The 24,118-nt window shown below is 42.7% G+C and overlaps 1 protein-coding gene across 1 annotated transcript; it reads right to left on the bottom strand.

Moving 5' to 3' along the window:
* Window positions 1–1,376: 1,376 nt before the first annotated feature.
* Window positions 1,377–23,543, bottom strand: LOC147423187 (DEAD-box ATP-dependent RNA helicase 26-like). Its single transcript, XM_086501975.1, has 10 exons — window positions 23,259–23,543; window positions 5,068–5,177; window positions 4,937–4,992; window positions 4,625–4,828; window positions 3,776–3,982; window positions 3,599–3,685; window positions 3,285–3,380; window positions 2,922–3,140; window positions 2,440–2,622; window positions 1,377–2,088 (listed from the first exon to the last, which is right to left on the bottom strand). Exons 1-10 carry the CDS (start codon window positions 23,444–23,446, stop codon window positions 1,858–1,860), a joined length of 1,581 nt encoding a protein of 526 aa, XP_086358101.1. The 5' UTR covers window positions 23,447–23,543; the 3' UTR covers window positions 1,377–1,857.
* Window positions 23,544–24,118: the final 575 nt, after the last annotated feature.

Below are 24,118 nucleotides of genomic sequence, written 5' to 3'. Positions count from 1 at the left end.
AAAGATTTTGACAAAGTTCCTAAAGTTTTCTACAAGGGCACTACTCTTGGTGGAGGCGGGTAAAGCACACAAACAAAGCCTACCTCCAAGACGGTATCACTATACCAATTGACAATGTCCCGAGGAAAATGCGTCTCCTTTTGTTGCTTTTGTAGGAGGTCACAAAAGTGACCTATATATAGCAAAGACATTCTCCCCAACTTCTGAAAAACAAGGTCAATGGAAATATACCAAAGAAATTCCATCAACTATAGTCACCAAGGACTCATAAAACAATGTCTTGACCTCCTCTAATGCATCATAAGAAATTGTGTGGAAGTATCATCTCAAAAACCATGATTAGACGTAGAAACTTCTTCTATGACATGTTGTAACCCACAAATTGCAAAGGTGCACTCCCAAACATATATAGAAAATATTGGAATAATGAGATTGCCTTGGGAAAAACCTCCATCACAATCATACTTTAGCTACCATTGAGACTAAGTGTAAGTACCAAGCATAGCAAGGGTGTCAAAAAAAAAAAAAAACGAATAACACTGTCTTTTCAAAGACATCAAGACTTTATAGCATCAAATTGAGATTGCGTTCAACATCATCCATGAGCCTACTCCCTTGTTGGTGTCTTCCTATAGCCATGCAATCTTCATGAAGCCTCTTTGATGATTCTAGCCTCTCCTCAACACCATTGGAATGTCAATGAGACTATTGCCATGCCTTGGTTGTGGCCATGGGAGGGCAAGGGATGCTTATTAGCAATTGCCAAGACAACCAAGCTTATATTATTGCTACCAATTAGACCTTTTTCTTTTTTGGGGCGCTCGTGGAGGGAGGGGGGGGGGGGTATCTCATTGATCCTATAACATAAGAGACCCGAGGCGGATGTCTTACCACTAGGCTAAAGCACGCATTTTGTTGTGAAGGGGAGATAACACCATTATATTGATTACTTTTTTGCTGATCCAGGATCAGAGTTCCCTTTGAATTATGCAAGTTCACATCTAGTTCACAGAACCAAAGTGCAATGAGTAGAACTAGTAGTGTCCACAAGTAGTTTGCAACGTCACGAGTTCACATTCACTCAGTTCACACTCAATTCCCTCCAAAGCTGCGGTGTCCTTCAGTCAAAAGCACCCCAAAGTTGAACACCAGAAGGCCTTTTAACAAGGTGGAAAGGCACAATAGATGAGACCCACTCAGTAAAAAATTAGAAATAGTATGAAATGTCAACCATCTCTCAAAGTATATGCATAAAACAATGCGTAGTTAATGCCGCTCCTGCAAGAAATAGGAGGAAGAAAATGATTTGTTGACCTACTACTCAAGGCTCTTCATAGAAATAGGAAAACAAATGCCAACTATCTCGCACAATGGCATACATATACAAAAGACAACGGTTAGTTAATGCCTCTCATACAAGAAAACAACGTGCCATCGTTAATTTTCCATATGGAACTAATAAAAAATGTTAATTTTCCATGTGGAACTAATCGACAAACTTTATCCAACAATCCACAATTGCTCCAAAGAGTTCAATGCTTTACTAAGGCCTGAGGCAGGCCAAAAATATGCCCAAAGCCATTGATGGGACATAAATGGCTTTGGGCATCACCGCCGGCACCCACCTATTAACAATCCGCTAGGGTGAGGTCACATCAAGATTTCAACTGATGGTGGCACCCCCAACACCTCATGGAGCTTGACCTCTCTAAAGAGCTTCATGAGACCCACACTGGGATCAGTCCCAAACCTCTCAACCCCATGTTATATTTATATATATCAAAGTCAGCTAGAGACCTGGATGACCTTCGATCCTCAAAACTTAAACCCAGTACTTTAGCCTCAGTAAAAGATCAGTTATTTGCAAAGATTTAGACCTTGTACTCCCAGAAGGCCCATTTTTGAGACAATGATTTTTCTCAAAGCTGGAGGATTTTTGAATCCCATAGAGGAGCTGAACTCATTAGCAAGCTCAATAAGTCGTTCCTTGCTCAGCTTGGGACCCTTGAGGCCCCTGTAGTAGCCAATCCATGCTTGATACGCCAACATTCTGATGTCCGCATCTACCTGAGAAGACATACTTCTAATCTGCAGTGTAAAGCAAGTGTAAGTTACATTCAATGAATCTTGCTTGTGAAACTGCTTGGCTAACATGTATACACTTTGCTTAAATAAAGTGAATCTCTGTCATCATATAACACATCCTTTCCTATCAATCTGTAATTTTTTTTGAAAGTTCCTTGATGATACCCCTCTACAAAAAAAAAGACAATTTTAATATTACGAATATACTTCTATTGAACCCACATGATACACATATATTGTAGGTGACCTCCCTATGAGTCGAATCAAAGCACCATGAAAGCTGGAAATACTGAAAGCAATCAAAGTGCACACACACCATCTAGAAGGCAAACATAGCACCACACTTGTGCTTACTCTATTTTTCTGATCAGCGTTGGATTCTGGAGCTGGCAGCTGCCTGATGGGGACATTTTCTAGCTTTTTCAGAAAGTATGCTTCCCAAGGTGCAAGCACTAGTAAGCCTTCACCATCTTTGCCTGCACGCCCCGTTCTCCCAAGCCTATGAATGTATTGCTCCACATCTGAGGGTGCCCCAATCTGAAACAAGGAGAGTTGAAAGATTGATAATACAAGGAATTAGGCAAAACATGTTATATAAAGCTCAAAATAAATACGGTGGCTAGCAGTTTGGTTGATCAAAACATTTCTCAATTTGACCAAACAAGCGATAATTTTCCAGCATGATCATGATAACTGCGTGCCTTTGTTAGTCTAAAATCAAAATTTCTCTTTGAACTCTTAAAATAAGTTGCAAAGAAATCTGCAAAACCAAGGTCCGGGACTGCTGAACCAATTCCTCAGTTTAGTTAAACTAAAAATCTGCATGAGTTTGTTACCTGGATAACAAGAGAGACATCAGGGTAATCCACTCCTCTTGCTGATACATCAGATGTGAACAAAACAATGCCACCTTTGGATCGTCGGAATTCCTCTGAAACTTGATTTCGTTGATTTTGGCTTTTCCTGGAATGTATCTCTCTGGAATTAAATCCGAGACGTTTAAAAAGGTTGAACATGAAGGCTGTTACTCTGGCAGTCACGCAAAACACAAGCACCTGTTAAACCACACGAAGTTATTATGATAATAACTGTTTAACCAACATGAAACTACATTATTATGACAAAACCTAAAAATATGATCATGTAGGTCTGCTTATTCTTTTATTGTGAAATGAGAACAAGATGGAAATCTCTGGAACCTTAAATTGTTGTTCCACATTGATGTGTTTTTCCAAAACTGAATGCACGATCTGAAATTGATCCTCCAGAGCGGCGAGAATAAATTCCTGTTGCACCTGGGAACATAAACTACCATGACATTAGCAAAGCAACAGAAATGTTTAAAATTGAATATCACAGGAGTTAAAAAATTTTAAGCAGTTCAGCTTTCAGAGATTCCTTTTCAACTGCCTCTTTTCCCAAAACTTAACGTCAATTTTTTGTTGTTCCTCAAGTTTTGGGCATTCCTCTTACGTCAATTACAAATAAAACATGAAGAGCTTGCAAATGGAACCTCTGCATGAGTATCTTGGTTATCACTTCCAACAGTGTCCACAAACTCATAGCCTGATCTTAAGGCATTCCCAGCAATTGTGTGCACCTACACAAAGAGACATAGGTTTACTAACAATAAAACTGTCTCCAGAACAAAGCACACGAGTAATATCCAGATGCACAAGCTTAAAAAGACCTCTTTAGGAATGGTAGCAGAGAACAAGAGTGTCTGTCGCCCTGATGGCAAGGCTTTCATGATTTTGTCAAGGCTATCTCTGAAGCCCATATCAAGCATGCGGTCTGCTTCATCCAATACAAACAACTTTACAGTTTTAAGAAGCGTTGCCATGTCAGGAGTGTTCTGAATATGGTCCACCAGCCGCCCAGGAGTACCAACAAGAATCTGTTGTCAATCAATTCGAGTATTAAGAGCCACTTCACTTCCTTTACTCACAGGATTTAGAAGCAGTTTAATTTTCAATTGTAGCAGAGAGTTGTCTTCTCAGTAACAAATCCCTTCAGCACAGGCTAATTGATGTATTGTTTTGGAATAACTTACGATAAGACTTGTCAAATGAAAACTAATGACAAATCTATAGTCCCTTTTAAGTTAACATCAGCCTCCCTGGACAACCTTGCCCATTGGCATGCCGTTCATGACTCAACAGTCATTCCCATTTTCAGGATATTCATTTGGACAAGAATGTCCAAAGATACCAAAAAAACAGAATAACTACATCAAATGGATACCTTGAGCTCATGTGCTCAAGTCAAATCATATCGAGCACGGTCACATACCAATTTGGAATTATGAACTTGAACACATTTACAGTCACAAAGATTCGAGCTTACGTAGGATTAAGAAAGGCTAAAACATTTGCATAACACGCATACTCAAGGACGCCACATATACCCATAAAAGAAAGAAGATTCCAAAGTGATATAGTTAAAATTTTTACTTTATTACCTGGAATTTGCTAAAACTTAGCAATATGCCATAAACTCTGGAAAAAAAAGGGGGGAAAAACCCATTCAGATGACACACCTGAAAAGGACGTTCCCTGAGCTGTGCCTGTTCTCGATGAACTTTTGTACCTCCAATCACAACTTGAACCCTAAGATTCTTGTGGAATGTTAATAGGACATTGGCTTCAGCGACAATTTGCTGAGCTAGTTCTCGTGTCGGACAAACGACCACAGCAAATAACTTAGATTCAGACTCTTTCAGTATTTGCTCTATGGCAGGCAGCTGCATTACACACAAGAAAATGAGCTAAGTTATACTGCTTTTCTTAATTGAGTAAAAAAGAATGACAAATTTGCTGCTCAAATACTCTGCTAAAAAGAGTAAGCTTACAAGAAAAGCAATAGTCTTTCCTGTACCGGTTTTTGCTTTCGCCATAACATCCAGACCTTCACCAAAACATTGTCTGTAATAAGCAATTAGTCTTTGTGATCCTCACAAATTTTTCAAGTGTTAGAACAAACCTTGCAAGATAACCGGGAAGGTGGCTGCTTGCACTATGGTCATTCTCTCATATTTGAGCACTGAATGCAAGGCTTTTATAGATAGTGGAGCCAAATTCAATTCATCGAACCTATATCAGCAGGGAAAGAAACATAACAGATCGTGTTAAACATAGCCACATATCTCACTGATCTGTTAAACATGTTTAACAGATCGTGTTAAACATAACCACAAGTATTTTTGCATTCCACTTGACAGGCAAACTACCAAGAATCAAATCTTCACAAAAGTAAAGCTACTTGCTTGAAAAGCTGTGATTGTTACAAAGCTGTGATTGTTACCACATGTACGCAATCATTGGGAAGACTCTTACACTCATTTTACAGATTTTTAATTGGACTATTGCATGCAAACAGGCTTCTGAAAGTTCAGAGACACTCAACATCAGCAAAGACCGTTTTGTACTCTTCAAGCCTGGAAAAACAAAAGCTTTTTTCAGTGTGGCCATCATGCCTAAAGAAGGTGTAATGTGTGTAGCTATATCACTAAGCGAAAATAACTTTCAGGAATATGCACAATAGAATTGTCAGTTGGATCCATAGATCCATAGGAACTAGAACAGATATGCCGGATGTCTCATTAGAGGAGAGGCCAGACTATGCAGGCTATGCAGAAGTGGAGACCGAGGCACACTGTATGCAGCTGTGCTAGTTATAAGGACTTCTGAACCCATTATCCGCCTTTGCTTTGCAGGGCAGAGCTGGTCAGTGATGATGATCAAGATGCTTGAGCTACTTCTTACTTGAGATGTTTCAGGATTGAGAGCACTTATTACAAACAAGGAGAGGGAGAGACCACATCAGACAGACCATGCACAAGCGATTTGGACTCGAGTGAGATATTACGCTGCGAGCTGATCAGATGCCTTGAGATTTTGTTCATTTGGAGGACTCAATGCTTCTGAGATTTTGACAAATGCTTTCACTTGGTGGACTGCCCACCCCGCCCTGCCATAACCTACCCGCTACAGCCCTCCCCCACTCTCCCTGTCAGCCTCACGCGCGCCATACCTGCCTACAACACGAACTGTTGCGCACTGCTCTGCAGTTCAGCCAGCAGCAACCACCTCCATCCGTGTTCCGTTAGGGCTGCCCGTCGCTGTTTAGTGGAGCCACTGCTGTAGTTTCTCACAGTTTTGCTGCACGCACTGAGGCCCTGTTTTTTCCCTCCCTGCTACCACTCAATCTGCTACTCTCTGTTGCTTCTCCCTACCTGCCACCCTCACCGCTTGCTTACCCTTGCTTCCCACCCTCTCAGATCATAGCCAACAGCCATCTGGTATTTTTAGCATTGGTTGGGTGGTTTTTGCCCCGCAACACATCATATGGTGCGATTCCTCTCCAACACAGCTGGTTGCTGCTCTTGCCACCTTGTTTGGTGCTCAGAAATCTAGAGTATTAGGTTGCCTTGATGGCCTCCTTCGTGCAATGTAGAGGAAGCCACTTGGAGGGGCTGCAGAAGTTGCTCAACTTGGTGAATCTCCAGTACAAATTGATGGGCAAGTCTGCTTTCTTGCTTTCACTTTTCCTTTGTTTTTGTTTTTCCAGCTTGCATTCCTTCCTCTCTCTCTCTCTCTCTCGTGTGTGTGTGTGTGTGTGTGTGTGTGTGTGTGTTGTATTTAAACTAATACATATACACAAAAGAACATAATAGTCCAAAAGACAGCTGGCTTTAGACAAAGGACAAAGATTAACACAAAAATGACTCAGTCTTTGATTCATTTTTGTACACCATAATGAGAATGAGGTATCATTCCAGTGATTTGTACATAAGATAGTTAAGAAGAACCGATACTAAAAGTGACAAAGGCCGAGTTTGACGGTGACGGACAGCAGCAAAGCCAAAAAGATCCTAAGTAAAGATAGAGTCCTCACTTGCATCCATATAAACAAGACAATAGATTCCTTAGCCTTGAATACGTATTACAGGTGTCAACAAACCTATCAATTGTTATCCATGTCCTACTTAAAACCTTTTTAAACTTATCCCTACCATCCACATGAAGAGTTTAATTCACCAATTATCCATTCCCAGAAAAAATGTAATGATGCTGTCACAGTGGGACATGGAGACATTGCTCAGGTCAAATGTGTGTTTCAAAAAGATCTTATAAAATTAATTTTAAGTTTGTGTTTAGGAGGCCATAACCCCTTCTAATCCAAGTGGTTTCTTTATAATAGGTTGTAAGAGTAGCTAGTTAACCCTATTTTTTTAAAGAAATTATATATAAAATTAGATTAAATTCTGATCAGAAGACCATCACCCCTTCTGATTTTATCCCATGAAGCCTCCCCTTTTTTTCCGGGTTTTAAGATGTTCTTGTTTTGTAATGAAATCTAAAAAATGATTTGATCACATCTAAGTCCACACCATCTATGGTTTATCAAATCAATACAGCGGCCTGGTTTTAAGTTTAGGCTTAATCACTTCTTTTTCCAAAAAATGGTTTTATCCATGTAATACCACTAACTATCTTTAAGAGAGAGAGAATTTAGGAGGCCCATTTACGGTAATAAAAAAGGTATGCTACCTCTTAACCAGTAATTTAGGTGATATTCTATGCCAAGCAGAACCTACAACTAAGGTAGAGGTTTCCTATCAGAGTCCATAAAACCATATGCTAACATCCAGTAGGCATTACTCCCAATAAGCCTTCGAGCCAAAACATATATGGTTTATAATGGTTTTAGCAAACAAATTGATAGTAAGAAAATATTGTCAATAGCCAGGTATCATAACTTAATTGAGATCATAAGGGAGTAGATAATCAAAGAAAACCTAAATTAAATCTACCATAATATAGTATAAGGTAGGAAAGCTTAAATAGTACTATATCAGTACGATATTTCGAACCATTAGATGCCTAAGTACTGCCAGTTCATAAGGCTCCTATAAATTTAGGAATACACGACCAGAATTCTTATAAGCAATTGATCAATTGAAAGCATCAAGAGCTATTATGTTCTTAGCCAACATGAGTCGAAACTTAACACAAAACACAGATTTGCTTTAGTACAATAAAAAGTCAAGCTAGCAACCTAAAAGATTTTGGAAAGTGAAGCAAAGTAGAATCAGTCAGCACTACTCAAAAAATCAGTATAAGACAAAGTTCAAACCCTAGACCCTAAACCGGCCATCCAAAACCAGAGCCAGGTCGAACTCATTTAGTATCTCATCATGTGAAGCTCATAACCAGCTCACAGTAAGGATAAACCCAGTAATGCCATAGCAATTATTGCTGCACTACAGTAAAGTTTATGTAATCACAACAGTAAGTTTTGAATAGACTTGACGCGAGGCTCCTTTATGTATTAGCAGAGTGGGACATTCCAGACCTGACAACAACTCATCAATAGATATTGATAGAATCCCATAACTCCTGTAGTAAATAGCAAGGGCTGATCTGCATGCTCAACAGGCTGAAATTAATCCAAGATACTCTGTTGTTCGGCACATCCAAAATAACTGTACAAACTTAGGAAAATCTACCTAAATCCGAGAGTGATACATTGGAAGGAGCCAACCTTGCTCAATCAATCCCAAACACCCACGCATCCTCAGATCAAAACAGTTAGCTTTTAAGAATACATTATTAACAAATGGTTTAGGTGTTTAACCAGGTAGAGACAAAGGAAAACACCTGAGAGCCAGCTGGTTCCTCCATAATCACTAAGATAATCCCCAGCACCACACACTGACGCTCTCTCTCTTTCCACAGTTGATAAAAAACCAGAAAAAATCAAAAAAATCAAGGCTAAGTGAGGGAGTAAAACAAACCCTCACATGATTAAATAGGTAGCATGTCTGCTCTTAAAGTTCCTTCGTCAAGCCTGTGTTTGAAATCATCAACGCCAAGATCCCTAGGCAATCCTCGGCTTCAAGAGCTAGGTCTCCATTCATTTTTCCGTGCTGTATATTAGGCATAGTCTGGCATAGTAGGCTAAGGAAAGGAGAGAGAGAGATTAGGAGGTAGGGAATGCTGCACCAGTAGGCCATCATCATCACACGCCAGTTTGCATTTATGGTGAAGGTGCAGGGGAGAGAGAGAGAAAGAGTGCGACACTGAGATGTTATAGAGCAATACACAGGACGCGGTATCTGAGTAGAGGCGGGACAATTCTACAAAGTAGTGAGAGAAGACCATTATGGCGTGGCCCATCATGCTCGGGAGGGGGGTCTCTTTAAAGGGTTGGTATCATTTTATGCTTGGGTAATTATACAAATTGAGAGCACGTTTTTTAAGGAGGTATTCACACCAACACCAGAGTGGCAACTCATTATGAGCATGCTTAAGGGTATATTCCACATGATGTAAACAAATCAAAGTGCTATAAAAAAAGGTCTAGTCACAGGAGAGCAAAAAGTTTTAAGCTTTAAGAGTCACGGCCAAGTAAAGATTACACTAAAATTAGGAGTTTGATCAAGGGGTTACTAGGAAAAGGAAAGTCCACAGTTAAGCCACAGTATCCAACCCAAAGATCAATAAGGTATATTGCCCGAGGATATGTGTATATGTATACTCCAAACTTTGTAACATTTAGCCACTTAATAGGCATATTTCTCCAAACCATCCAAATATGCCATGAGGTAAGACCCACCAGAGGTGGAACCGTATATTTGTCCGCAACATTATGCTTCCATCAAAATTCCTTCAGGATACAGGCATAAGATAGCCCACTTATAAGACAAAATGATCACTAGCCATCCTAGTAGCTCAAGTTTAAGTGTGTAGCTGGGTGGAACATTCATAGCAGATGGAGTGACCAAGTGTGTGTGTGTGTGTGTGTGTGTGTGTGTTTGTTGATACTATGGATGGAGGAATTGTGGACATGAAAGTCTGCTTCTTTCCCCTTATCCACAAAGGAAGGCGCTCTAGAAGTTGAAGCACTATTATGCCTATGATCCGGGGGGGACTTCAGGGGAGAGAAAGGCTGCGGGGGCAGCAAAGCTGAAGGAGGCTAGTGGTGTGGCTCCAGACATTCTAATTGCATATTACCACAACGAAAACATGAGTTGGCAAATTTGCCCCCCAAAAGTACTTTATGTAATTTTCGCTACTCTCAAAGTTAATAGGCCATTTCCATTACATTGGTATCAGAGTAATTGGTTTATCTTTTCTTGCTTAAGATGAGAGTTCCTTAAGTAGCCTATAAATGGTTGATTTTGTTAATTATATTAGGGTAAGTGGGGCTGGGATCTATTATCGGTTTTGTTGAGCCCACTATATGGGATATGGTGCACACCTTTGGAGCTTTGGATATAATAATGGGGTCTTTTTAGACTTGCGTACGACTTTACCATTATTGAGCCATAAGAAGTTCGAAGGAGCTAGCCCTCGGCAATTCTGCAATATTAGACCCACTCCACTACTCTCTATAATTAACCACTTTGAGCCGTGGGTGTAGATCCTTATGTGCCAAATTTCAAAGGCTAAGAGGAGTGGCAACTAAGGTTTTGAATTGCCAAAGCATACACTAACTAAGTACACAAATTTTGTTAACATGGCTGACAATAACCAAGAGAGTAGAATGAACATTGATATGTTTTGCACATGAAGGTGCTAATGATGATGCCTTCATATGTCAATTATCTTGCTACTAGGTTGCAGCAAGCTATGGGCAACCCTGCTTTGCAAGTCGAAGTTACTCAACAACTTCGCACTTATGGGATTTCCCTTCCTCTCCAAGAGGAGAGAGAGCTTAGGAGGCCTCTTGAAGAGACCCCCAAAAGAAGACTCTCTCCCATACGAGAGGAGGAATCCAAAGAGCAAGAAAGTAATGAAACTTTAAGCTCCTCTGAAGATGTGGCGCCACGAAGACGGCGGTCTAGACGATCGCCAACTCCTCCCAAGAGGAAACATTCAACCGACAGTCCTTCTCGTTGTTACTCCGAATGGGAAGAGAGGAAACAAAGGAAGAAAAGGGCAAGAAAGAGGTCACCCTTTTCTCCTTCTTCTTCACCTTCCTCCTCTTCCGAAGAAAGCTATAGCTATTCTCCTAGAGAATACGAGAGGGGAGGACATCGCAAAAAATACCCTGCATGGCGAAGGTCACAAAAGCTCAAGAAGTTCAAAGAGGGAGGAAAGAGTCTCTTTTCTCACCTATGATGGCACCTTTGGTGCCACCAACAGAGTATTGGTCTTCATCCAACAATTTGATGCGGCCTTTGGAGACGAGGGCTTCACGAAGTCCTCCAAGCTACGTCATGTAGCTATGCACTTCCAAAAATCGGCTCGTCAATGGTGGGCTAGACTTCGTGGAAACAGAAAAGCCCCAAAGACCTGGAAAACTCTACGAGTTTCCATCATGATGCAGGGCATCACTCCTAGCACCACGTTGTACATAGTGGAAAGAAAGCACTCCATAGCTCTTAACCTGTGACAGGAACTTTCAAGATGAGCCTCCCAGCTTATAATTCAGCGCTACCTTCTCTTGCAAGAGGCAAGTGCACTAAAATGCGCCACTTGGCACGATTACAAGCATTTTCCCGTTTCGGGGTTGCCGCCTAAAAATCTCCCGATTGGTTGCCCAGTTGACTTCGCGGCAGAGTTGTAAAATGTTCCCCTTGTCATTCCGAAGGTAATGACGTGAACACATTTCACGGCCCAAAATAGCAGTTCCCTAATTTTTAGGAGATGCTTACGTTGGGCTCCCATTGGTCAACTGACCATTTATCCTCATTGGGACCGCATTCAAAAGTGCAACGTGGCCCAACTGTCAGATACTTTCCTTTGGTAATCCCACGTTGACTTTGTGCCTTTATTGAGTTCACTTCCTAGTATCCACCAACTTGCTAAGTGCGACAGGGGGACCTACATGACCTTGGACTGAGCCTAGACATCCTCTTACTATACGAATTCAAGTGCCGACCAACTTCCCGTCTGCGGGTGAAACTACCGTTCATATTGGCCATACAATGTCCGACCATTTGCAACTTCAAAAAGAGGGTCTCAAAAATAAAACAAAAATCATTGGAAAGAAACCAACAACTAAGGTTAGCAATTGCCACGTCCTCGTGACATAGTTAACAGTTGCCACGTCCTTATGACAGTACACACAACTGCAATTGCTACTGACACTGCCAACTGCTCCAACACACGAGACCACTAACAGTCTCCACATGGGCAGTACCGAAATGCATCTCCTCCCGGCAGAGCAATGGTGTGTCAGGGGAGACTTCTACGTGTTGGAGGGCCCCTCAGATAGGATTGGAGGTAGACATGCTACTGCGCACGGGGTTGAGTTGGCAGCTTGGGAGCGTTTATGTATGAGCTTGAGGATTTCAAATGTTTGGCAACATGCAAGCTTTGTACAGCCTCCAGACAGCTTATCTTTCTCTCGCTCTGACCGCAAAGTAGGAGGAGTGAATCTATCTAGGATAGATCGCTTCTACGAGAGTGACCGCATCTGTGACATGGGTGGATCTGTTTGCATTCTGGCAGGGACTTCTTTCTAAGATCATGCGCCAATGATTCTTACTGTGACAGACAAAGAGAGGAGTGGGAGTGAGATGTTGCGCATCCCCGAGAGGATTTTGCTATAAATACAAAGCTTAAGAGTGCGGGTGGTGGCACTTTGGACAGAAAAAACCCATGCTAGCAGAGTGGCCACTGCACTTGCTTAGCTTAGTCGCTTCTTCCTTCAGGAGTCTACAGCTCACTTGGCAATAGCCCAAGAGAAGGAGAAGCAGCTCAGACGAAGCATTTCTTCCTTACAGCGGATATAGGAGCGCCACCCTGACAGTCCTTGGTTAGAGGAGCAGATGTAGTAGGCTCTACAAGAGTTGACCACCATAGAGGAGCAACGTCACGAGTTTGCCTTTCATCGACAGACATCTCAATGGACCCATGTGGGCGACAAAGTTACTGGTGAGTTCTTTGAGACTGTGGGGCCTCGTGTCACGTGCACATCTAACACATGGGTTCAGTTCAATTTAGTTCAGTTAGCTTAGGAAGTGTTCTGACACTTTTGTGAGTCTGTTCGCAGACCGTGCATGTCCAGCCACTTAAGAGTAGATGCATATCCTCTGGTTGCACACAGCATGATCATTAGCATTACCATTAGATTCCATCAGGAGCATTTTACAGTGCGGAAAACCTATTTTTCCTATTTCTGCCATTTTTCACTTATTATTTTTAAGCGACTTTTGTTGGGAAACTGGGTAGGGCAAATTGCTAAGCAAGTATATAAGAAACCCTAGCACTAACAAGATCTGGCAAAAGAGGCAGCAAGAACCAAGGTTCAACAAGCACCTTCTCAACAAGACTCCCCCCACATCAGCAGATCTAGCGTTTTTGCATCTGAAGGCCTAGGGCTTTCATTCACATCATCAGCCTAGCGTTTTGCACAGCGGATCAGCCCGGCGATAGCAAGACACAACAGATTCCCCTAGCGTTTTTGCATCAGCATGGCATGTAAGGTGCAGCGGAATGAATGTTGTTCTTTCTCAAGATGAGTGCTCCATAACGCTAGGTTGATGCTGTGGAGCAAAAACTCTAGGCCTCTTGGGGGTTCTACTGAGAAGTTGCCTGTTGAGCGTGTGCTCCTGCTGCCTCTTTTGCCAATTGATGCTAGTCTAGGTTTGCTTATATACAAACTTACTCAATTTGCCCTACCTACTTTCCAATAAAAGTCACTTAAAAATAAGAAGTGAAAAATGTCAAAAATAGGTAAAATAGGCTAAAATCATTGGAAAATTCCCTTGAAGATTCTGATGGATTTGATGGGAATTCTTATGATCATGCTGTGTGCAACCAATGCATATGCATCAACACTAAGTGATTGGGCATGCACGGTCTACGAATAGACTCACAAAAGTGTCAGATCACTTCTAAATCTAGACTAACTGGACTGACCGAACCCTTGTCTTGCTGCAGGACACGGACACATAGGGTTGGATGTGTCACGTGACATGGCAAATCAACGTTTTGCAGTTCCATCGCGACAAGATCACTTTTAGCACCAGCATTTTCAGTTTTCAGCATCAAGATTCCGCAGTAGAACTCCCGAACCTCGCAGATCAGCTTCGTGCAGCAATTCTTCAGCGCACGGTCAGATCCACCGAAATTTGCAGTTTCAGCCCGGAAAACGCAGATTTCAGCATCTACGTTTTCATCGCGTCGTCATCGCATCGTCGCCATCGACATTGTCACCGACATAGAGTCAGAATTCAGCAGATAAAGATTTGCAGATTTTAGCCCGTCTCGTCGCCATCCTCATCATCGTTGACATCGTTCGCAAGTCTATTGCATTGTAGAGATTTGTGCAATCAATAGTAGACCACTCTCGCCATAGAGAGTGGGGCCTTCGGAGGAGGGTTTGACAACATTCTGGTATCGTATTCTTCTCTCTCTATCTCTCAGTCTCAGCACCTTCACTCACAGTGTTCACCACTTTGTTTGTGTCCATTGCACTCTCTCACTAAAGGAACAGAAGGCTCTCCCTTCTGTAAGTAAAAGGAACCTTGAGCACAGTTCGGAGCACTCATCTTGAGCAAAGTTCGACATTCACTTCCGCTGCAACTTAAATTAGTATCAGAGCTTTGGCAGTGTTCTGTATCACTCAAGAAAAGAACCACAAGAATTTTTTTTGCTTGTTGCGGTCGCACGTAACCCAAGTCCTCTTGGGCGTGTCGATTCCTAATCGTGTTTTTGAAGAGTGACAGGAAACCCAAGAAAGAAGAGCTTGTCTAGCCTCCCCTTGTGCCTCTTTTCAGTCACTGAGAGCGGATTGTGCACTTAGCGGCCGGCCAATCGACCTGAGGTGCGAAAAAGAAACCTTGCTGTGAGCGCAAGGCTGCAAGGGGTGCGCCCACAGAAAAGAGAAGAACTCAAGTGAAGAGAAGATCCTTCTCTAACACAGATTGCAAGCTAAAGAAGAACCTCAAGACTCCAGAACCTCAAGAACCTCAATACTCCCGAACTTCAAGACCCCCAAGAACCCAAGACCCACAAGAACCCAAGTTCCTCGTGAACTTAAGAACCCAAGACTTCAGTGTATGGTCATCACCCAAAGCGGAATGGATACTTTGCATGAAGGTGATGAGCATGAAGAAGGTGACAAAGAATTTTCCGCACTAGGAGGTTTTTCTGACCCTCCCCCTTCCCCATCTACGCCACAGTTTGCACCAAATCCTATGGAGGCTTTGATCAAGACGATGATGGACATAATGGCACAACAAGAAGCGACTCGCATTGCCTTGGAACGCGAGTGCGATGAACGAAAAGAAAGAAGAGCAGAAAGAAAGGCAACTCTTGAGCGTGAGCGTTAGCAAGCGCGCTTGGCGGCCGAAGACAGATGAGCGGCCTTGGAGGCAGAGCGTGAGGTGCAGAGAGACCTACGCATGCAAGAGTTCGTCCGACAGGCTCTCACCTCGAGACCCGAGCCGGACAAAGATGTTGATGGTTCATCAAGTGGCGCACGCCGAGATTCGGACTCCAACAACCCCGTCATAGAGAAGATCACGTTCAGTAAGTATGATGGTAAGATGGATGCTACGATTATTCATTCTTGGTTGCATCAATTTAATGCTTATTTTGCGACAACTAAGAAGATAGGAAATAGCAAGCTTTTGACGGCAGCTATGTACCTTGCCGGTGATGCCATTAATTGGTACCACGTATGGCAAGAGGCACAATTGACCGCGCACCTAGAGGAAGCCGAGGAAGGCACGCCCCTTTCCTTCAATTGGGCCGACTTCCAAGACAAGCTCAAGGTGCAGTTTATACCCCCCTAGTACCTAGCACGGTTGAAAGACAATTGGCGCAGTCTCAAGCAAAATGGTATGCCAGTTATGTTTTTCTCTAATCGTGTTTTGCAGCTCCAAGCAAAATGGTATGCCAGTTATGTTTTTCTCTAATCGTGTTTTGCAGCTCGACACCCAAATACGCAAATCGGATGATGAGCGCAAGGAGGCTTTCATTTTCGGGTTGGACGACTATATCAGGTTTGATGTCAAGTCCTCGACCCAATCGATCTCAACAAGGCAGTAGCGATTGCTCTCACACAGGAGATGAAGCACAACAAGGGAAAGCCTAAGGAAAACAAGACTTCAACAAGTACTTCTCAGACTTCTCATAACCCTCAGACCAGTAAGAATGGTACGAACGGTAACTCTTCTAACCAATCTTGCAATAGTCTCTCAGAAAAGAACTCTCCAAATGAACCTAAGGGTAAAGCTAACACAATTGCTAAACCTAAGCTCACTCCAGATGAAAAGGCAGAACAAGGAATTTTAGGAGGATACATCATATCGGAAGAGCAAAGCATTTATTCTAAGGAAGGCCATTGTTATCATTGTCACATTAAGGATCACATAAACAGAACATGTCCTAAGCTTGAATCGAATGAATCTGAAGAACCCACAAAACCCACTTCCTCTGTCAATGCAATAAATGAGAACACGAGTGTGACCCAAGTTTCTCATGGTCCTCCCATTGGTGAGTCTCTCATTAAGTGTTATGGTCATGTGAATGGTCAGCATTTTGTCATATTGTTTTGACCCAGGCAATATGCATGATGTGATTAGTGACTCTTGTCGAAAGAGCCCGCTTGGAGGTTAGCACGACATCTCCTTTCGAGGTGTCAAGCTTCGCTCCCGGTATGGACTCTCTCATCATGAGAGAGTGCCTTGATGCTTTGTTCACTGTTCAACAAGCGTCCTTCCACAAAAAATTTGTAGTCCCTCCTCTCTCAAGATGTGATATGCTTTTAGGCATTCGATGGTTTCGTGAGCATAACCCTCTCATTGATTGGGCAGCTAATACGTTCACTTTCAATGCTAAAAGTGACTCTCCCATTGTCATTCGTGGGGAGCAAGTTGTTCATTCTTCATCTCTCATTTCTAATGTGCATTAGTGGAAGCTTTTTCTAGTGAAGCTAACCTCATTGCAGATTCGATCGATCACGAAGAACCGATCTTGGCTCTCAAGTCGAGGTTCAAAGAACCCCACAGGAAGTATTGTGTGTTCGAATGATTAGTCAGCACGAATTGTTAGTGTTTCATTCGTGATGTTTTCCTGTATTTTACTCACTGTCCTTATGTGATCTCTTTTCATAGGCATGACATATTGTACGCTGAACACGATGCACTCATGAATGAGCAAGGATGTATGCGGATTACTCATGAAAATATGAAATGTTTGCATTCAAGAAAGTCACATTCCATGTCTCTTCCTTGGCATGACACAGTTTCCGAAAGAGCACAAGAAGGATTGAGCATCACGTATCGGCATTTCCATTGTGTTTTGCCACAGTTGATTGATTTAGATCCGAAAGTCAAGATTCGACCCCAATTTTTGTGTGTGTTTGATGAACGGTTTGGCACTCCGTCACTTTGTTCATCTGCATTGCATGCACAGTCTTTTCGAAAGAATAATATTTTTCTAGTCACTTTACATAGAATGGGTATGTTCATGTTTTTGTGTTGGAAGTGGTTTCAGAAATTTTCATCCTCGAAGATTCTTGAAGAAGATAGACGCATGACTCTCGACGAAGTTGAAGCATTGAAGGAGCCTCAGAAGACTTTGTGTCGTTTTCGGCGCGGCCCAAAGAAGCAAGCGCTGCAGACCTTTATGAAGTTCAAGTATCGCATGACCCACACATCAGAGTAGGCCGACGAAAAGTCCTTCCCAGGATTCCAAACCCAATTGGCGATCTCCCTCGACACCATACAGTTCGGTACCAGTACCTCACTTTGAAAAGGAGGGGATGCCACGTGCACATCTAACCCTATGTGTACGTGGACAAGCTACTTCATGACATGTGTTCAGTTCAGTTCAGTTCAGTTAGCTTAGGAAGTGTTCTGGCACTTTTGCGAGTCTGTTCGCAGACCGTGCATGTCCAGACACTTAGAGTAGATGCATATCCTCTGGTTGCAAACAGCATGATCATCAGCATTACCATCAGATTCCATCAAGAGCATTTCACAGTGCAAAAAATCTATTTTCCCTATTTTTGCCATTTTTCATTTATTGTTTTTAAGTTGGGAAATTAGGTAGGACAAATTGCTAAGCAAGTATACAAGAAATCCTAGCGCTAGCAAGATTTGGCAGAAAAGGCAACAAGAACCAAGGTTCAACAGGCGCCTTCTTAGCAAGACTCCCCCCACATCAGCAGATCTAGCGTTTTTGCATTTGAAGGCCTAGCGTTTTCATCCACAACATCAGCCTAGCGTTTTGCACAGCAGATCAGCCCGGCGACAACAAGACACAGCAGATTCCCCTAGCGTTTTTGCATCTGGGCAAATTCAGCCCCTAGCATTTTTGCATAAGCATGGCAGATCAACGTTTTGCAGTTCCATCACGACAAGGTCACTTTTAGCACCAGCGTTTTCAGTTTTCAGCATCAAGATTCCGCAGTAGAACCCCCGAATCTCGTAGATCTCAGCTTCGTGCAGCAGATCCTCGCCGCACGGTCAGATCCACCGAAGTTTGCAGTTTCAGCCCGGAAAACGCAGGTTTCAGCATCTACGTTTTCAGCGCGTCGTCGTCGCATCGTTGCCATCGACATCGTCACGGACATAGAGTCAGAATTCAGCAGATACAGATTTGCAGATTTCAGCCCTTAGCGTTTTCAGATTTCAGCCCGTCTCGTCGCCGTCCTCATCGTCGTCGACATCGTCGGCAAGTCTATTGCATTGTAGAGATTTGTGCAATCAATAGTGCCATAGAGAGTGGGGCCTTCGGAGGAGGGTTTGACAACATTCTGGTGTCGTATTCTTCTCTCTCTATCTCTCAGTCTCAACACCTTCACTCACAGTGTTCACCTCTTTGTTTGTGTCCATTGCACTCTCTCACTAAAGGAACGGAAGGCTCTCCCTTCCGTAAGTAAAGGGAACCTTGAGCACAGTTCGGAGCACTCATCTTGAGCAAAGTTTGACATTCACTTCTGCTGCACCTTACACCTCGCCATGCGCGCACCAATGTTAGCCAGTTGAGGAGACCCGATGGGTCAGCTGCTTCAAAGCCTAAGGATACGCACGCGGTTGCTGCTAACTCTTACCAAGTGTTGCTTTCAACTGAGCCACAGTCAGAGCGCCAGGGTGCATGCAGAGAGTAGGTTGGGATACAGATACCTTGCCTAGTTACTGAGGAGAGGTGTCGAAGATTAGAGATGCCTCTTCAACTAGAGGAGCTCCATGAGGCCCTCAAGGCACTCCCCCAAGGTAGCTGCCCAAGGGAGAATGGCTTGACTCCCAACGTTTTCTTATAGTGGGAGCTGCTAGGTTCGGATCTATGTAGCGCCTACCATCACATCTTGCACACTGGTGAGATGTCCGACAGCATGAGTGAGGGTCTGATTTACCTTATCCCCAAGGAGGGAGGCTCCTTGGATGAGATTCGGCACTCACGGCCCATCGCTATTCTCAACTCAGCCTATAAAATCTTAGCGAAGGCTCTAGGTTTGAAGATTTAGCCGCTACTTCATTATTCACGAGACTCAGACAGGTTTTGTCAAGGAGCGTAATATCCTTGACAATATCTTTACCTTTTGGGAGGCGTTTGCCCTTTGAGGAGAGGATCTTGTGATACTCCTCGATTTTGAGAAGGCTTACGACAGAGTTGACTGGGATTTCCTAGAGGGCACTTTGTGTAGAATGGGTTTTTCAGATGCTTGGATCAGAGGAGGGTTAGCTCTGTACAGATGTGCACATAGTCAGGTGCTCTTGGCAGGGGGAAGAGGGGAACGCTTCATGCTCATGCGTTTGGTTAGACAGTGTTGCCCTCCTGCCCCCTTCCTTTTTCTCTTCTATGCTCAGGCAATGAGCAGATTTTTGACTTCACAGGAGGTTGGCTTACGTGGTCTAGAGCTCCCTATTAGGGGAGATGAGTTGCTTAACGTTGAGTTTGCTGACGACTCAAGCATGTACTTGGAGGACCATGAGGCCAATCGCAAGTGTGATCAACCTCTCAAGGCGTTTTGTTGTGCATCAGGGGCACCGATCAACTAGAGGAAGACTGTGGCTTTTTGGGTTTGCGGAGCTCTTACGCCTGACTAGTCGTCAGGAGAGGGCTTCAGGTGGATCCCCCCGGGGACTTCTTTACATTATCTCGGCTATCAGGTTGGCTTAGATTTGTCTCCAGAGCAACAGACCACTCCCCTCCTCTCCGTTAGGAGGAAGCTACTTCATTGGAGTTCGACATGACTCTCTTTGGCTGGCCGAGTTGTAGTGGCCAACTAGGTGGTTTTGGCTACTATGTGGTACATCACGTCTTGTTAGATCTTTTCGAGCTCCTCTATCAGCCAGGCTCCTGTATCTTTTCGAGCTCCTGTATCTGCCAGCCCTCCTTGGGAAGCTTGTGGTCAAAGGACTTCTTCCAGGGAGGAGCCCTAGAAGGAGTTGTTGCTACATTGGATTCGTGTTAAAGTCCCTCATACGGGCGGCCCTTGGAGCCCGTCCATCAGGTAGATCTTTACAGAGATAGGTCGAGTAGGCTTGAGCGGGAGCTGGGAAAACCGCTTTGCTGCAAGCCTACTTAGGTCTTGGGAGCAACTGCAGTGTAGCCTAGAGCAGCATAAGCCCACTTGCATGGAGGAGCACTTAAGACAGTCTCTTGTTTGGAACCCCATGGTTAGCACACGGAGAGACCATTTGGTTGGCAGCAGTTCTCATGTTTCTTGGGGACTGTCACAAACGGGAGCGCATAGCAATATAGAATATACTCGAATAAATAGAATTTATCACTTAATACTGAAGCCAAAGGAGATATATATATATATATATATATATATATATATATATATATATATATATATATATATATATATATATATATATATATATATATATATATATATATATATATATATATATAGAGAGAGAGAGAGAGAGAGAGAGAGAGAGAGAGAGAAGATCGACACAGTATTGGGGACCAGAAGATGGACGGATCCCTAGTATCTTTATTACTGAGGAGAAGTCTATACAAGCCCTTGAACCGAACATATTACCACGTTCGTTCTAGAATAAGACTTGATGGTTCCTGGAAGCCTCAGCTTCCTATTCCTAGGACAAAACCCTATTCCGAGGAACTTCCATTCCTTATTCTAAATCCTCCAAAATCAAGGTTCTTGCCTCTAGATCTCACCTTCCAGACTCAAGGCATGGCATCTCTGCAACTCTTTTCCGACTTTGTTTTCCAGAGTCCTCTTCCTGCAAAACAACTCTGATTTCTTGGACACGAAGTCCTTACTTGGAAATCCCAACTTCCAGATCACAACTTGAGAGACTACTTCTCTCCAATCCATGGATCTATTCCCAAACTTGAGTACGAAACCCTTGGGCTGATCTGGCTCTAGTTTCTCATAGCGTTTTTCTCCTGCAGAGGCTCATGCCTTCCTCTGCTCCTACTCCCTCATAAAGAGAAAGTACACCTGCAAACACACACAAACACGGGACAACAATTCGTATGGCGAACCCACAATTGATACCTCTCGCTCTTTGCGCTCGAAAAGCGACCTCCGTGCTTTGTAATCTCGCGATCACTTGCGTCTTCTTGCGACAGAGTCTCCTCTTGCTGACGCTGGCAACTCCTCTTCTGAGAGAGGGTGTGTGATGCTTTTATATCTCCTTGGCCACGGCAAGAATAGTTGAGTGCAGGTTGCCTGCGTAGAGATTGCAGTGGATTTTTTTTAAAATTTATTTTTTTGCTCTTCTGCCAGAAAAAGTGATTAAAAAAACGCTCGTTGGTTTTTCTGCTTTATTTTCCAGGTGGCTGCCCACTTATTAAGTGGCCGCCCGACGTATTTTGAATAGTCTGAATCTGCTCAAAAACTCAATAAACCTTATAAGTTAAAAACAATGCTTTCACAGCACTTCCCAGGCGTCCCTGGATGCAATCACATGCACAGTTGCAATGCCGACATAGACTTCCTCACAGGAAAGCATCTACTTTCCCGAAAAGATGTCCCTCTATGACCCGTCAAATGTATCTAATGCTAAGAAGTATTGGAAACTCGACAACACTTTTATTTGTTGTTGAATACCCGTGTTGACATCACTCTCCTAGTGGGACTTCTCAGTTCGTTTATGAAAAATCCCGCCTAATCAAGGTGGATATGCACGATAAATTCGGTACAAAAAAAATGTTGTACAATATGGGTAATCACTATCATTATTACAAGTAAACGTACATGTCTGCTTATGCATGGTTGCATACATATAAATATCAGTGTGACATAAAAACGCGTTTCATGCAGATGAAACCCCGAAACCTATGAAACGTTTTGCCGAAACGCATGAAACGGACAGGCATTTTTTATGAAACGTTTAAAATTTGTGCTTTTTTTCTATTTTTTTGAGGTCTAGCTTCAGTTAACAGATGATTGTGATCCCTAAAACTTATGGTTTGTGACATTGAATTAAGTTTGAACTTTGTTCAATAGAAGTACTTTGCTAAATGAATCAATGATGCATCAGTTATGATTCATGAAACTAGTGGCTGTGTTTTAACTTTCATCAATACTGAACATCTCTTTGATCGTGCTCGCTTGAAGTCACTTCTAAGCAGTGAGCACGTCTCTCTCTCTCTCTCTCTCTCTCTCTCTCTCTCTCTCTCTCTCTCGGACATTAAAGTCTAGAGTCATGTGTGCTACATTGTATACATATTTATCATATTTTATTAATATATAATTTAATGTCGTTTATGAAACCTGTTTCATGTTTTTGACGCTATGAAACGAAACGTTTCAAAACCTCGAAACCCCGAAACGACCGAAACCACGAAACGTTTCATGTCACACTGATAAATATGCATGCACATGTATGCATATTGTCACAAATTGTTGACGTGTCAAACACTAAAGACGAAGGGGGGTTAGGACTACCCGCGTTTTGTTGATGGCGTGGCACTTTGTGCAGACAGGCCAGTTTGGACGCAGGCTTTTGGACCAGATGCTTTTAGACTAATGCTTTTCATGTAGCTGCTATTGATGAGGCCTAGGGCCTTCAACTAGTGTGTTGGGCTCTCTCACTGGCTGCCTGTTGATCCCTCCTAAGCCTTGAAGCGTCCTTTAGTGATGGGGGTAGCTATGAGAGAGGGAGCTCACTTGCTACAGCAAACTTTAGAATGGACTAGGTCAGCCAGAAGGCTCTCTCTCTCTCTCTCTCTCTCTCTCTCTCTCTCTCTCTCAAACAGTACGCTTTCACTATCTACCTTGTGTTTGAAAGGTGCAGCACACTGGGTTGCTGTTCCTTTGTCGTGTTCTGTGGATCATTTTGAGAGTGTTTACGTTTCTGCAAGGCAGCTTCCTGTGATTCAGTTCTTCTCCTCTTGCCTGTGCCCTTCTTGTCAGCCCCATTGAGCTCCCGGCCGTCATGATAAAGCTTGCTGGCCCCCTTCATGAACGTAAGACTGACCGCTGGCTGCCTTACGTGAGGGAAGGTGCCAATTCAAATGCTTACCTTGTGTTCAAAGTTCCAACCCTAATAAGTTACATAATTTCGAAAATTTGAAAGACCTTTCAAAACATCTAAAACAGACAGACAGCAATGATGAGGTACCTTAGTTAATCTTTAATAAATAAAAATTTTAACATGCACAATTTTTGGGATATGACATAATCACCAAATGTGGCTTGCATAACCATCAAATAATATCACTTTAAGTAATGGAGTCATAGATGTGTATGTAGCATAAGACATTGCAAATTTAAATGAACTAAATATTTTATGTGGTGACTGTCGTTAGTGAATTCACAAATGTTGCATATTTGATCCACACGATTTTTTATATTTAATTCTTGTCACAAAGAAAAAAAATCACATGAGAGTTACAAAACATCAAGCATGTTAGCATTGAATATTGCATGCACTCTCCTTTTTTTTAGATGATAGTACGAGTTCTAGTCGAATATCAAATGTTATTTTGTGTAGGTGCTTGTCATTAGTGTAGTTACTATTGAGGTTGTGTGCAAAATTGAGGGATTATAATCTTTATGAGTACTTTGAATAACATTTTATAAGTTTGTTGAATCATTTCTTGTGATATTTTTTAGATTTCATGTAACATTTTAT

This window comes from Adiantum capillus-veneris, chromosome 26, assembly GCF_014529385.1.
Source record: "Adiantum capillus-veneris isolate H3 chromosome 26, ASM1452938v2, whole genome shotgun sequence".
Classification (NCBI taxonomy): Eukaryota; Viridiplantae; Streptophyta; class Polypodiopsida; order Polypodiales; family Pteridaceae; genus Adiantum; species Adiantum capillus-veneris.
The sequence above is the reverse complement of the archived record's forward strand: the minus strand, read 5'-3'. Positions and strand labels throughout refer to the sequence as shown.